Below are 14,740 nucleotides of genomic sequence, written 5' to 3' on the forward strand. Positions count from 1 at the left end.
ATATAGCACCATGTACCAGGGGCACTCATAGTCTGGGGTAAATTGGCAGATTTTCACACAATATCAAAAACATCAAATGTCGATATGTGGTAAAAGGTTTAAAGTTTTTTTTTTTTAAATGACAAAACAAACATGACTTATCATAGATTTGAATTTTAAATTTCCCTGAAGTTTTAAGATAAAGCAAAAGACTTCAAACACATTTTGATCTCCAGGTTGTCTCCTTTTCAGATGGCTAGAAGCACATTCATTCTCTTTGGCTCTTATTTCAATAAAACTGTTTGAGAAGCACCGCTAATATCCAAAATCATTCTAAGAAAGTTTGAGTTGGGCCACAACCATCCTATTTAAAACTACTTCCTTCCCTTTGACCTCTTTGATGTTTACCAAGAAATGCGGTACAGTTGAAGGCATTTTGTTCATTTCTCATAACTGTAAGGTATCTCTCCAGGTAGATTTGAACCTTAGGAATAGTCAGTGCTTAAAGATGTGTATTAAAAATCATACTGGTTATATGTGTAGGATTTCTTTTCGGCGTAAATTCTCTCCATGGCAAAAGATTTCTCGAAAACATTAAGTTTATAGGATTTCTCTCTGTATGCCACGGATCTATGGTTTCCTAAAATACAAAACCATGAGGCTTTTGAAGAAAATAACAGAAGCCTAACTGCATACTTGTTGCTTATCAAGGAACTCTTTTCCTGTCTTCTGCATCCCTCTAAGAGATCACCTTAAGTATTTCCTTGAGCTTAATCCCTTCCTCTTTCCCAGGATTAGGAGTGAAGCTGGGACAGGTCTTCAGATCGGTGCAAGGTTAGAGACATACTTTAATGTGACAGGAGAACCCCTTTCATCTCCAGTGTCTGCCATCATTAGTCTTCATCATGTGAAGATAATCTGTGGTCTGGCTCTCCAGAAATCACTAATTGTGCAGAAGTAGTTTTCCCTTTATATATTAAGGCATGTAAAGAGTAGCTTTGAGACATTTTGTAGCTTTATCAATTAAGTGGTTGCCTGTAAGACTGGGTCTGTGTTGACAGTCTTCCTGATTATTTTAGACAAAATACTGATAACTAGGAGTTCTTGGCAAAAATATTATAAGCTGTAGGCGCAGGTCCAAGTTTACCACTGCGAGACTAATATTCAGGGACAAAGACCTTAGTTCCTTTCAGAAGAAAAATTAAACTAAATTCCTGACCACAAACGGTCACCCTACCCCGCTCCCCCTGAGCTTTCCTTATCAGAAGGTATCCTAAATAACAATCTGAAATCACCAAGTGCTGGAGAGAAAGAACCAGGAAATACGAATCTAGAAGCATTTTACCATTCTTGTACTTTCAATTTTGTATCTTGCTTCATTTCTTATATGTTTTCTACCTGAAAAATATTTGGGGGCTACTAGCTCCTGCTTCCCCTTTTAGCTGTCTTCTGTCTCCACATTCTTTATTTTTTTTTAATCTTTATTTTATATTGAACTATTTACAATTTTGTGTTAGTTTCAGGTGTACAGCAAAGTGATTCAGTTACATATATACATGGATCTATTCTTTTTCAAATTCTTTTCCCATTTGGGTTATTCTCCATATTCTTTACACTGGAGGTTCCCAAACTCTGGCACGCCTCAGAATTATCTGAAACACTTGTGAAGCATAGGTTGCTAGGCTACCTCCAGAGTTTCTCATACAGTAGGTCATTGATGGGAGTCTGGGATTTGCATTTCTAACAGATTCCCAGGTAATAGTGATGCTACTCGTCAGGGGTCACACTTTGAAAACCACTGCTCTTGTCTCTAACCGTAACTGCAGCTCTCCAAACATGCCGTGTTTTCCTCCCAACCTAGCCTTTGCCCAGAACACGCTCTCCAGCCTTATCTTCTTTGTCACTTAGTGGGTCCTGCAGATTCAACGCACATAGCACCTCCTCTGAGAAGCCCTCTTTTATGCCCTATTCCAACCCTAAGGCAGAATTAGGTACTTCTGTCTTTGTCGTTATCATTATTTTCTATCACATGTCTGTTTCCCACCTTGGACTCTTAGCTTTTAGAGAGCAGAGATTGTGTTTTATTTATCTTCGTTCACCAGTGCCCACTCACATGACTAACATGTATCAGGTGCTCAATAAAGCTTTGGGGAATGAAGTTGCTCCACTCACCATAGTCTTGTTTTCCTTAAAAAAAGGATGTGAAGCTCAGAAGTGGGGACCTGAATGTAACCGTGTCTGCACTGCTTGTATGAACAATGGGATCTGCCACGAAGATACCGGAGAATGCATTTGCCCTCCTGGCTTCATGGGGAGAACATGTGAGAAGGGTAAGTCAAAAGTGCTTGATGAGTAACCTGTGGATTTAAAAAGCCATTGTTGCTGGATCTAGAATTTTAGATCTGGACCCATTTGGGAATGGAAGCTAAATGGCCTCTGTGAGCCCATATGGTACCTTTGAGTAAATTCAAAAAAGGTGCCCTTTCTTAAAGGCTCTTTATTGTCAACCACTGAAAAGTTGTAATAAGTATACAAATCTACGACCTCTGTGGTGTGAACGCCTCTCCCTAGGTTTGTGCAGTCCGCAAACTGCACTACTGGGGGCTGTGCCTGGCGTATCCTCTCTGTGAGGCAGTTTCATTATCTATAAAATGGGCCATAAGGGTGTGTTTACACTGACAATTCCACAGCTTACGTTGGATTATTTTCCATGTTCACTGGTCTAGGAGAGACCCTTAAAAAGAAGAATCCTGCGTTTTCAAAGGGCTGCATATTTGCCTCTGAATCATCCTTTTCTCACCCACAGCTTGTGAACTGCACACGTTTGGCAGAACTTGTAAAGAAAGGTGTAGTGGACCAGAGGGATGCAAGTCCTACGTGTTCTGTCTCCCAGACCCCTATGGGTGTTCCTGTGCCACAGGCTGGAAGGGTCTGCAGTGCAATGAAGGTATGTACCAGTCACACCCCTAAAGAGAAAAGGTTCTAGCAGGTATACCAAGGAGATCCAGCTTGCTGGAAATCATCGTGTAGGACATACCTGGACTGCTCACTCAACTGTCTATTGCTGAATTACAGGGTTTTGAATCAAAGATATCTTCATCCAAAGTTAATTATGCTTTCATGTTAAGACTCTGGACCTCATAGAAAGTGCTTCTCATATACATCTCCTGGGGATCTTATTAAAACAGATTCTGATTTCATAGGTCTGGACTGGGGCGTGAGGGTCTGCATTTCTAACAAGCTCCGAGGTGATGCTCTTGGTTTTCAGACCACACTTTGAGTTGGAAACCCATAGAAGATTTGTTATCTTCAGTGCATCATAAATATCATTGCTTTTAGGTCAGATCCAGGTAAGATTTGGGATTTGAAAATCGAGGAAGTTAAGGTCTTATCTTCCGTGGACCTTACACAAGCAATACTAACTTCACCTACTCGAAGATTCCTTCTACCCTTTTAAATATATATTTTCCCATTTGGTGAAGCTCAGAGGTATGTGTTTCCCATCTACTTTCCAATAAGCTTTTCACATCAACTATCACACAGTAACTTAACATGAACCTGTGGCCAAATATGCTAGACCTTCCCTAATGGATGCTAACCTGGTGGATTAGGCAGAGCTCAATGGTGTTTCAGTATTTGCCTCACAAAATCAGCTTTTTCCACAACTGGCACTGTTGGGAGCTGTGATGGGGTCTCCAGCCACTTGATAACAGTGCTCTAGGACAGAGCAGTTCAGTAGAAATAGAAACAAACCACATATGTAATTTAAATTATTCTAGTATCCACATTAAAAAAGTAAGAGAAACAGGTGAAATAATTGTAATATTTCAGTTGAAATAATTGTAATATTTCGGTTAACCCAATATATCAAAAATATTACCATAGCAACACGTAATCAATAGAAAAAATATTAATGAGATGTTTTACATTCCTCTTTTCATACTGAGTCTTTGAAATCTCAATTTGGATTAGCCATATTTTAAGAACTCAATAGCCCTCCATGGCTATCAGCTACCATACTGGACAGCATAGCTCTAGGGGCTTAGAGTAAGAGGACAAAGAGGAGAGTTACACAAAAGTAAGCTTCAGCTACCTGCAAAACCTCAGTCAGTTCCCTCTAAATGCTGTATCTGCCCCCCGTGGAACACTGAGGGAGGCTTAGCCGTAGAGGAATCCCACATGGTCTCAGAAATGTACACCTTAAAGTAAAAGGTGCCGCCGAGTAGGGGTAGATCCAGTTCCTCCTTAAAGACTATTAAAAAATCATACACAAATTTTAAAAAACATGTGCATATATGAAAACTTTGCTAGGGCCCAGAAGGGTTACATGCATGTGAGGAGTCTAGAACATAAGCTTCATTAACTTCATGGTGAATATGTCTCTAGACCCAGATTTATAGGAGTACCTTTATTAACATTCCAGCCCACATCTGGCTCAAGAAATCACTAAGATTTTATGAATTGAGATATTTTAGTGTTCTCCCAGACTCCTTCCTTGGACCTACAATTACATGTATGTTAGACCTTTTGATATTGTCGCTTAGGTCCCTGAGGCTCCAATCGTTTTTTTCTTTTTCCCTATCTGTATTCTTCAGACTGAATACCTATTGATCTAGCTTTAAGTTCATTGACTCTTCTGTCATCGCCATTCTATTGCTACATCCATACAGTGAAATCTTTATTTCAAATATTATGTTTTTCAGTTCTAGAATGCCTTTTTGGTTATGTTTTATAGTTTATATTTCTCTGCTGAGATTTCTAATTGTTTCATTTGTTGTGAGCATATTTTCCTTTACTTCACTGAGCGTAGTTATTGTAGCTGCTATTTCCAACATCTGGGTCATCCAGGTTGGTCTCTGTTGATTTTCTTTTCCCTTGAGAATGGGTCAGAATTTTCCATTTCTTCTTATGTTGATTGTATTTTGGACATTGTGAATGTTACATTGAGGAGACTTGGAATATGATATATTTCTCTGAACAATGTTGATTTTGTTTCATTATGTCCTGTCAGGCAATCAGCTTGGTATGACTCAAACTGCAAACTCTGACTCTCAGGCATCAACTCAAACTCAGTTCATTCCTTTTAGCCGTAGCTGGGTTGCTTCAAGTCTGCACTTAACATGTGTGGTTCTGGGGTCAGCCAAAGATTTGGGACTTCCTCCCTCGGCTCTTCCTTTCTAGATTTTCCCTCTCACTTCCCAGAGGCTGTAGTTGCTTTGACTCTGTCCTCTAAGATTCCTCTGTCTGTAAGACTACAGGTTTTCTTTGGAGTCCTAGCTTCCCCACACAATGTCAACTGTACCAACCATTAGACTAAAAGCTGAAAGTGGGGAGCACACCATTCCCATCTTCCAAATTTCAGTTCCCCTCAGAACCTGTGTGGTCCCCTCTGTCCCTCCTCCCATCACTCTTCAGTGCTTTCAGGTAGTTGTTTTTAAAATAGAGTTGTTATTTTTGAGAAGGGTGACCTGGTAGGAGCTTATTCAACTCTCCTGGAAGCAGAATTCCTCAACCCTTTAACTTCTTGGTAATTCAGATAATTAATACTACTTGGTAGCTTGGAGAAAAAAAGTAAAACTAGGCACCTATAGCCTGAGTTTTCCTCCTTCCCTATCTTAACACTGGTTTTTGATGTCTTTGTTTACAGCATGCCAGCCTGGTTATTATGGACCAGACTGTAAGCTTAGGTGCAGTTGCACCAATGGGGAGATGTGTGATCGGTTCCAAGGATGCCTCTGCTCTCCGGGACACCAAGGGCTCCAGTGTGAGAAAGAAGGTAAAGCAAGGTAACACTGTAGTCAGGGCCAGGTTCAGCATGTCTGAACCAAGCTCTTCTGGCATAATTCTTGCCCCACTAGCCCAAGATTCTTAAACTCCTTCTGTTTCCACCCTGAAGTAGGGAAGAATATATCCCATGTTCTAAAGGACAGCTTTCTGAATCTTTTCTATGGACTCTCACACTGGCCTTTCCACTAGGGAATAAACCATGTGTTCTTTGTAGCACATTAAGTGATAACTGGCCAGCTGAGAACTCTGCCTACCTCTTTTGCTCTCTTCTCTAGGACCAGCCTTTTCCCTGGATATCCACAACAGTGGAAGAATTATGTGGAAGGGATTTGGATAAAAAATATTTTTTAAAAGAAAGATATAATGAAAGGAAAAAAATGAAAAATATTATCCTCAAAATGAAGTTTTAAATAATTCTAGTTCAGAATTACCGTAGAGCAGAAGTCAGCAAACACCCACAAACCAAATCTGGTGTACTATTTTCTTAAAATAAATTTATTTATTTCATTTATTTATTTTTGGCCGTGCTGGGTCTTTGTTGCTGCGCACGGGCAGCGAGCAGGGGCTACTCTTTGTTGCGGTGCGCGGGCTTCTCATTGCAGTGGCTTCTCTGGTTGCACAGCATGGGCTCTAGGCACGTGGGCTTCAGTAGTTGTGGCTCGCAGGCTCAGTAGTTGTGGCTCCTGGCTCTAGAGCTCAGGCTCAGTAGTTGTGGCACATGGGCTTAGTTGCTCTGCAGCACGTGGGATCTTCCCGGACCAGGACTCGAACCCATGTCCCCTGAATTGGCAGCCAGTTTCTTAACCACTGTGCCACCAGGGAAGTCCCTTGTGTACTTTTTTTTAAAAACAGTTTTATTGAGGTATAATTTTTATACCATGAAGTTCATCCCTTTAAAACGTAAAATTGAATGCTTTTACAGAGTTGTGCAACCAGCACCATAATCTAGAATGTTTTCATTTTACCAAAAGAAAATGTGTACCTATTAGCAGTAACTCCCATTCTTTCCTCCTCCCAGCACCTGGCAACCATTAATTTACTCTCTGCCTGTACAGATTTACTTATTCTTGATATTTCCTATTCTATAAATGGCATCATACAGTACATGGTCTTTTGTGGCTGGCTTTTCTCACTTACCATACTTGTTTTGAGTTTTATCTGTATTGTAGCACATGTCAGTATGTATCTCATTCCTTTTTAGATAGATAGAACATCTATCTGTTCTCATAAAAAAAAATGTATTGGAATGCAGCCATGCCCATTTGTTTACAATATATCGTGAAGGTTGCTCTTACACAACAGGGTTGAGGAGTTACCACAGAGAACATAGGGCTTGCAAAGCTGAAAATAGTTATTATCTAGTCCTTTCAAGAAAGTTTGCTAACGCTTACCCTAGAATATACTTTTTAAAATCCAAAGAAGCATATTTTCAAAATTTAAAAATAATAAACGTATATTACTTTTTCAGTCAAATATAAATAACGTATGTCCAGTGAAATCTACACTCAGAATAGTAAGACATTTATGGACTTCTGCCTGTGAGTTTTAAAAATCAGAGCAAATATGTGGGGAAATACCAACTGTTTTCTCAAAGGCTTTAGCTTGTCAGCTTTATACTTTCTCCTCTTCCCCAGTGTTTGGACTTTGTTACAGGGCGGGAATCTGGGAGGGTCTAGGAAGGGAAGGAAAGGCTGTGGGCCAGAACATGGATTGAAAGTGGGCAATGCACAAGCTTAATGATTTGAATTTTCTGCACCACTTCCTCCTTTCTGTTCTAAGGCTGATGTTACAAAAAGTGTGAGAATCTCAAACTTAGAACCAGGTTCCGGGCTTCTGGGGAGCAGCTCCCTTTCCCTCACACCCTCTTCCACCCTCTAGCTGTTCCTCCACCCCCATCCAGCTGCAGAAACTGCAAGGGGACAATGAAGGAAAGATATGGTTTGAAAATGTCAAAGCACTTTGAAGAATTCCGATGGCAGTAATTGTGTAGGCTGAACAGTCTGGCAAATTTTCTAATCACAATCTCTCCAAGTCTGCAGATATATCAAGGAATTATCTTTGTGGCTATTAGATCCTTTTCCCTCCTGTTCCATACTCTTTACCTGTTTCATTCTAGGCCTGAGAAATAGGATATCAATATAAAATATCAATATTGATGTGTTTACCTTGACCCACCGCTGATGTGGAGCAGCATGTAGGTGACGGCTGTTCTTTTTTGCTGGAAAGGACTAAGCCACTTTTCCAATGTTCCCCTTATTTGCTTTAAGTGCATCTCCGTCTCCTACATTCTTTACTAAGTGTTGGACTGTTTTCAGTCATGTCTTACATTTAGTTACACATGTTCCCAAATTCTCTAAGACCTTACAGTTCAGAATAAAATTGTTATATTTCAGGATTATTCATTCTCTACTCTGCAGATAACAAGCAAGGGCTCCTGATACCTTTGTTGATACCAGAGACATTTTTTCCTTTCCATGTTGGCAGCAATATTTTTTATTTGGCTATTGATGGGAAATTGATTTGGGGGGGTTTTATTCCACTTTACTTCTTCGATGTAAATGTGAATATAATTAATCATCGGCCACTTGCAGACTTCCCAATTAATGAGACATCTCTCAGATATCAAAACTTGACATATTGTTGATCGGCAGTATTGGGGGCTTGCAGAGTGAAAGAAGAACTAGTTTTTGTTCTTGTAAAAAAAATTCCCTTATAAAGCAAGAGAGGGAGTGGACAGTAAGATCTGCAGAGATGTGGTGCTGGTGATCTTTTCAATATTGAGACTGTATCTCCTGGGTCCACTGAGAAAGTACATCATTATGGCCAAAGAGTGTGAATTCTGGAGTCATAAAGATCTGAGCTTGGGCTTCCCTGGTGGCGCAGTGGTTGAGAGTCCGCCTGCCGATGCAGGAGACATGGGTTCGTGCCCAGGTCCGGGAGGATCCCACATGCCGCGGAGCGGCTGGGCCCGTGAGCCATGGTCTCTGAGCCTGCGCGTCCGGAGCCTGTGCTCCGCAACGGGAGAGGCCACAACAGTGAGAGGCCCGCGCACCGCAAAAAAAAAAAAAAAAAAAAAAAAAAAAAGATCTGAGCTTCAACCTGAACTCAGAGCCTCAGTCTCCTCATCTTTAAAATGGGAGCCACAATAGCACCCACCCCACAAGTTTATTACGTGATGATAAAACAATATAATATTTGCCAAGTTCTTGCCCAGTGCATGACTTACTAAACGGTAGCTACTTTTATTATTTCTATTTCTGCTGTGTTAAAGATTAGATTTCACAGTGCTCTTTCCTTCATTCAGGCATGCCAAGGATGACTCCAAAGATAGAGGATTTGCCAGATCACATAGAAGTAAACAGTGGTAAATTTAACCCCATCTGCAAAGCATCTGGCTGGCCGCTACCTGCTAATGAAGAAATGACCCTGGTGAAGCCAGATGGGACAGTGCTCCATGTAAGAGTTATTCTTTTTCTTTTTTTTTTTTTGTAGAACAAATTATAGCCTTTTTAAAAATTGAAGTATAGTTGGTTTACAATGTTGTGTTAGTTTCAGGTGTACAGCAAACTAATTCAGTTATACATATATATTTCTTTCAGATTCTTTTCCATTATAAGTTATTACAAGGTATTGAATGTAGTTCCCAACAACAACAAATCCTTGTTGTTTATCTATTTTATATATAGTAGTTTGTATCTGCTAGTCCCAAACTCCTTATTTATCCCTCCCCTTCCCCCTTTTCCCTTTGGTAACCATAAGTTTGCTTTCTAAACCATAAGTTTGTTTTCTATGTCTATGATTCTGTTTCTGCTTCATACATAAGTTCATTTGTGTCATATTTTAGATTCCACATATAAGGGATACCATATGATATTTGTATTTCTCTGATTTACTTCACTTAGTATGATAATCTCTAGGTCCATCCATGTTTCTGCGAATGGCATTATTTCATTTTTTTATGGCTGAGTAATATTCCATTGTATAAATATACCACATCTTCTTTACCATTCATCTGTCAATGAACATTTAGGTTGCTTCCATGCCTTGGCTACTGTAAATAGTGCTGCAATGAACATTGGGGTGCATGTATCTTTTCGAAATGTAGTTTTCTCCAGATATATGCCCAGGAGTAAGATTGCAGGATCATATAGTGGCTCTGTTTTTAGTTTTCTAAGGAACCTCCATACTGTTCTCCATAGTGGCTGTATTCTTAATCTGACCTCCTGATACTACTAGATATTTTCAGTGTAGCACTCACCCTGCTAAAGGCTGGATTCCATTCATGGCGTGCATCCTCCTAAGCTAGGGTGTTGTTAGCTTTGACAAAAAGCAGAGGAGAGTTCAGCATAACCCGTTTGACTCTAGATAGACCTGATCCCACACCTCCAATCCAGAAACTATGATCCACGGAATCCCTTAGGTCTGAATACATACCTTGGGTCTCTGTCCTCACTGTTGGTGTCTACCACTGGTTAGGGTGCTATCACAACGTTCTTCTTTGCTGGAAAGGAATAAGCTACTTTTCCGATATGTTTCCCTTCCCTGTTCCAACAATCCCAAATGCAGCAGAGACAGGAACGACCTCAAATTTCTCTGTGTCACAAGTGATCTTCGGGAAATTGATGTATTTTCTTACCTAAGATTTTGAAATAGTTATCTTATTTTTCTCTCAAAGATGACTGAAAATCAACTTGACCAGAAGGCAGGTCCAAGTGACCTCTTGGGGGCAGGATATGTAGAAGGTTCACACGTCAGATGTCCCTGATTCCACTCAAACAATCCTTTCGGTAGCAGAAGCCAACTGACCGCTTCCAAAATCTTGTTGGAGTATCCATGAGTTAGTGGAAGTCACAGCTACCATCTAGTGAGGGCTGACCGTACTATACACATCTTACTCTACATTACCTGTCCCCTTTTTGCAGAAGTGGAAACTGGCTGCGTGAAGTTAAGTAACTAAGGAATTGGTCAAAAGTGGCAGAGCTGGGATGTGAACTCAGGTCCACGTGTCTTCGGAGCCCTGACTTTTTCCACAATACCATACTCGGCAGCCCCTCAAACACTTTAGGAAGCCATTTTGTCTTCTCACCCAGCCATCTCTGTATTGGACCAGAAAGGAACAAATGTTACCAGAAGCAGTTTAGAAGGACTTTGACTCTTTGCTTGGAAGTGTTTGCCCCACTCTCCCAAACACACAAATACAACAGCAGGATCTGCGTGGGCATCAATCCAACATAAACTTTCAGGGCTACTACAATAGCTTTGGAAATAAGCCAATGCTTATACAAGCATTGCAATGATCTTCTTAATCTCCCCTAGAAAACTCCTTATTTAACAATGCGATGGGGTCAGTGTTAAGAACCTTTGTGTTTATACCTATCTAGAAGCTTTTTTTTTTTTGACCTTTCCAGCCAAAAGACTTTAACCACACGGGTCATCTCTCAGTGGCCACCTTCACAATCCACCGGATCCTGCCCCCTGACTCAGGAGTCTGGGTTTGCAGTGTGAACACAGTGGCTGGGATGGTGGAAAAGCCTTTCAACGTTTCTGTTAAAGGTAAGGTCCATTTTCCAGGCAAAGAGCTTGTAACCTTGATGGTGCTGTGTTTATGTATCACTGGGTGCTGCTTCTAAATGGAAATGCTCTCTGACCACTAAAATACCTTTTGGATGTTCTCCAGGACACTAAGCCTTAAAAAAAAAAATTATGTGCATTACAATGGAAAGGAGGGATTAAGTTTATGACCTTTGGAGTTACATAGCCCTGGGTTTGGTTTTCATTGCTAACAGCTAGTAAACTTGGGTGTGGCCCTGAGCAAATGAATTTGACCTCTCTGAGCCTTTCTTTATTTGTAAACACAGCTTAGTTTATCTACCACTCAGGGTTATTGCGAAGATTTGTTAAATAGTGGAATTGTGTCTGGCATAAAGTGGCTGGTAGTGATTTTATTTTGTAAAAAGTTTAACTTTATCATTCTCGTGACTTCCTATTCACTGTAGAGAATAATTTGGAGAATTTTCATTTTGAGGACTACTCACTTAATATGAAGCCCAGGCTATGCTATACAATTAACATGAATGATTTTCTCCCATATTCAGAGTTCTGAATATTCTTCCTACTATGAATTAGTATTTCAAAATTCAGAGTTAAGTGGATGTGTGTACCTTTGAGGCTTGCAGGGAAGAAATAAAGTGGAAGTAAATCCAAGTTAGCTTGGTTGGTGTACAGAGATACAACAGGGAATTTTAAATTTGGAAGTTACTTTTTAATTCATTTAGACAAAAACACCTAACAACTCTGTGGTATATATTCTAGAAAGGCACTGAGCTAAGTGCTCATTCATCTTATTTAAATTTTATGAGTACAGTGTACAGTAGTATTGTTATCCCCACTTTATCATTCAAGAAAAAGGTTCAGAAGGTTTAGGTAACTCATCTAAGGTAACACATCTGGCAAACAGCCAATCTTAGTTTTGAATCTGGTCTTGACTCCAAACCCTGCATCATCTTTTGTAGATCATTTTGCTTTCTGAGACTCCTGTGTTAAGATAAAGAAGCAAGATAACAGAAGCTGATTAGTATATAAACTACTTCACTACCTGATTAGGAAGCTTTGGTTGTTCCCAGAGGTAATTTCTGTAAATGAACTGAATGTAATTACCCAGAATATATATATTTTTTAAAAAGGTCAAGAACAGTACGAGCATAAATACAGCCTCACAGAGTTGGATTCTCTGCCCTGAGAACCCATATAAAACACCTCAGAATCTTTAATGTTTTTTTGGATTATTGGAAAATCCCAGATCTGTTTTATTCAGTAGGACATTAACACGAGCAAAATAATTTCTTACATCATACATGTTCTTGGAAGAAAGGAAATGGTATACAGACAAGACAAATTATGTTATTTTTAAGCTTCTTGAAATGTTTGCTGCCCATGGAAAGTAAATAATAATAAGTAAAAAACCATGTTGCCAAGATTCAGAAGAGTTACTGATTCTAATTTTTATTTTTTAAATAAAAGACACAGCACACAACATCAGTGCACAGAAACCTCTCTAGTTCTAAGTCACTGGTGCCTCTTCACTGTCATATTGACAGATATAAGATGGAAATAGCCATTAGGTAAGTTAAGCAGTGTCTTTAATCATTGTATTAAAAAAAAATAGATACAGAGATACAGTTGCCCTTCAGTATCTGTAGGGGATTGGTTCTAGGACCTCCCTGGATACCAAACTCCATTGATGCTCAAGTCCCTTATATAAAATGGCATAGTATTTGCGTTCGACCTACGCACATCCTCCTGTATACTTTGAATTATCTCTAGATTACTTAAACAATAATCCCCCCTTATCTGTGGTTTCACTTTCCACGGTTTAAGTTACCCAGGGTCAACTGCAGCCCAAAAAATTAAATGGAAAATTCTAGAAATAAACAATTCATAAGTTTTAAATTGTGTACTGTTCTGAGCAGCATAATGAAATCTCACACTGTCCCACTCCATCCTGCCGGGGGATGTGAATCCTCCCTTTGTCTCATGCATGCCACCCATTAGTCACTTAGAAGATGTCTAAGTTACCATCTCCTCTGTCATGGTATCACAGTGCTTACGTTCAAGTAACCTTTATTTAACTTAATAATGTGATGCTGGCAATTTGAATATTCCCTGACTGTGCCTAATTTATAAATTAAATTTTACCATAGGTATGTATGTACAGGAAAAAGCATAGTGTATATAGGGTTTGGTACTGTCTGCAGTTTCAGGCATCCACTGGGGTCTTTGAATGTATCACCTGAAGATAAGGGGGACTATTGTAACACCTAATACAATGTAAATACTATGTAAATAGTAACTATAATGTAAATACTTTGTTAATAGTTGCTGGCACATGGCAAATTTCAAGTTTTGCTTTTTAGAACTTTCTGGAGTTTTTTTAAATTTTCCCCCTGAATGTTGATCTGCTCTTGGTTGAATCTGCAGATGCAGAACCTGCATACAGAAGGCTGACTGTACTAGACTTTACTACCAGAGTACATACTGGAGCAACCACTTTGGAAAACTGGCAATATATATTAAAGCTAAGCATACACCTACCCTGTGACCTGATAATTCTACGCCTAGGTTTATGCTCAAAAGAAATGAGTTCATATGTTAAAAACAAATAATCTTCAGTAATGTTCTGAGGAGTATTATTCCTAAGAGTCCAAATATCCATCACCATTAGAAAGGATAAGTAAATTGTGTTATATTCATATGTAGTAGTTTGCTAGGGCTGCTGTAGCAAAGTACACTAGACTGAGCGGCTCAAACAACAGAAATTAATTTTCTCGATGTTCTGGAGGCTAGATGATCAAGGTAATCTCACCTTGATCTGAGATCAAGGTGTTGGCAGAGTTAGTTTCTTCTGAGGCCTTGCTCCTTAGCTTGTAGACAGCTGTTTTCTCCCTGTATCTTCTCATGGTCTTCCTTCTGTGTGTGTGTCCTAATTTAATCTCCTTATAAGGACAACAGTCATATTGGATTAGGAATGACTGTAGACCTCATTGTAACTTAATTTCTTCTTTAAAGACCCTATCTCCAAATACAGGTACTGTTTATAGAGTGCAAGGGAGAAAGGAACAAGTCAAAAGAGACAAATGATATTGGATGAGGTAGGAAGTATCTAACGTGTCCCTTCATGACCCCTGCCTTGTGGAATTCATGACCTTGTGTAATCCCTTCCCGTTGCATGTGAGCTGGACCCAGCAACCCTCCTCTCATACAGGAAGAGTGATGTGCAGGGCTGGCTTCATGGGTTTATGACCTGTCCACACAGGGCCCTGCACTTGGTTTAATGTTCTATTGTCTTCAACTTGAAATTTTATCTTTGAATTTCATAAGTGAAGTCCAGTGACACAATGGAGTGTGCGCATGAGCAGAAGAGACAGACTCACTGTCTGTCTTCTTTCTTGGCCACCCCGTTCCCATAAGTGTTCTC

The 14,740-nt window shown here is 39.7% G+C and overlaps 1 protein-coding gene across 2 annotated transcripts in view; it reads left to right on the plus strand.

Annotated features, from left to right (window-relative positions):
* Positions 1-14,740, plus strand: part of TEK (TEK receptor tyrosine kinase) — a 103,929-nt gene that overhangs the window by 53,686 nt on the left and 35,503 nt on the right. For both annotated transcript variants that reach the window (XM_067744552.1, XM_067744551.1), the window contains exons 5-9: positions 2,178-2,309; positions 2,786-2,926; positions 5,627-5,755; positions 9,071-9,222; positions 11,175-11,319. In XM_067744552.1, the coding sequence (XP_067600653.1) occupies positions 2,178-2,309; positions 2,786-2,926; positions 5,627-5,755; positions 9,071-9,222; positions 11,175-11,319 (699 nt within the window). The remainder of the gene's footprint in view (positions 1-2,177; positions 2,310-2,785; positions 2,927-5,626; positions 5,756-9,070; positions 9,223-11,174; positions 11,320-14,740) is intronic.

Source organism: Pseudorca crassidens, chromosome 7 (assembly GCF_039906515.1).
Source record: "Pseudorca crassidens isolate mPseCra1 chromosome 7, mPseCra1.hap1, whole genome shotgun sequence".
In the NCBI taxonomy this organism is placed as follows: Eukaryota; Metazoa; Chordata; class Mammalia; order Artiodactyla; family Delphinidae; genus Pseudorca; species Pseudorca crassidens.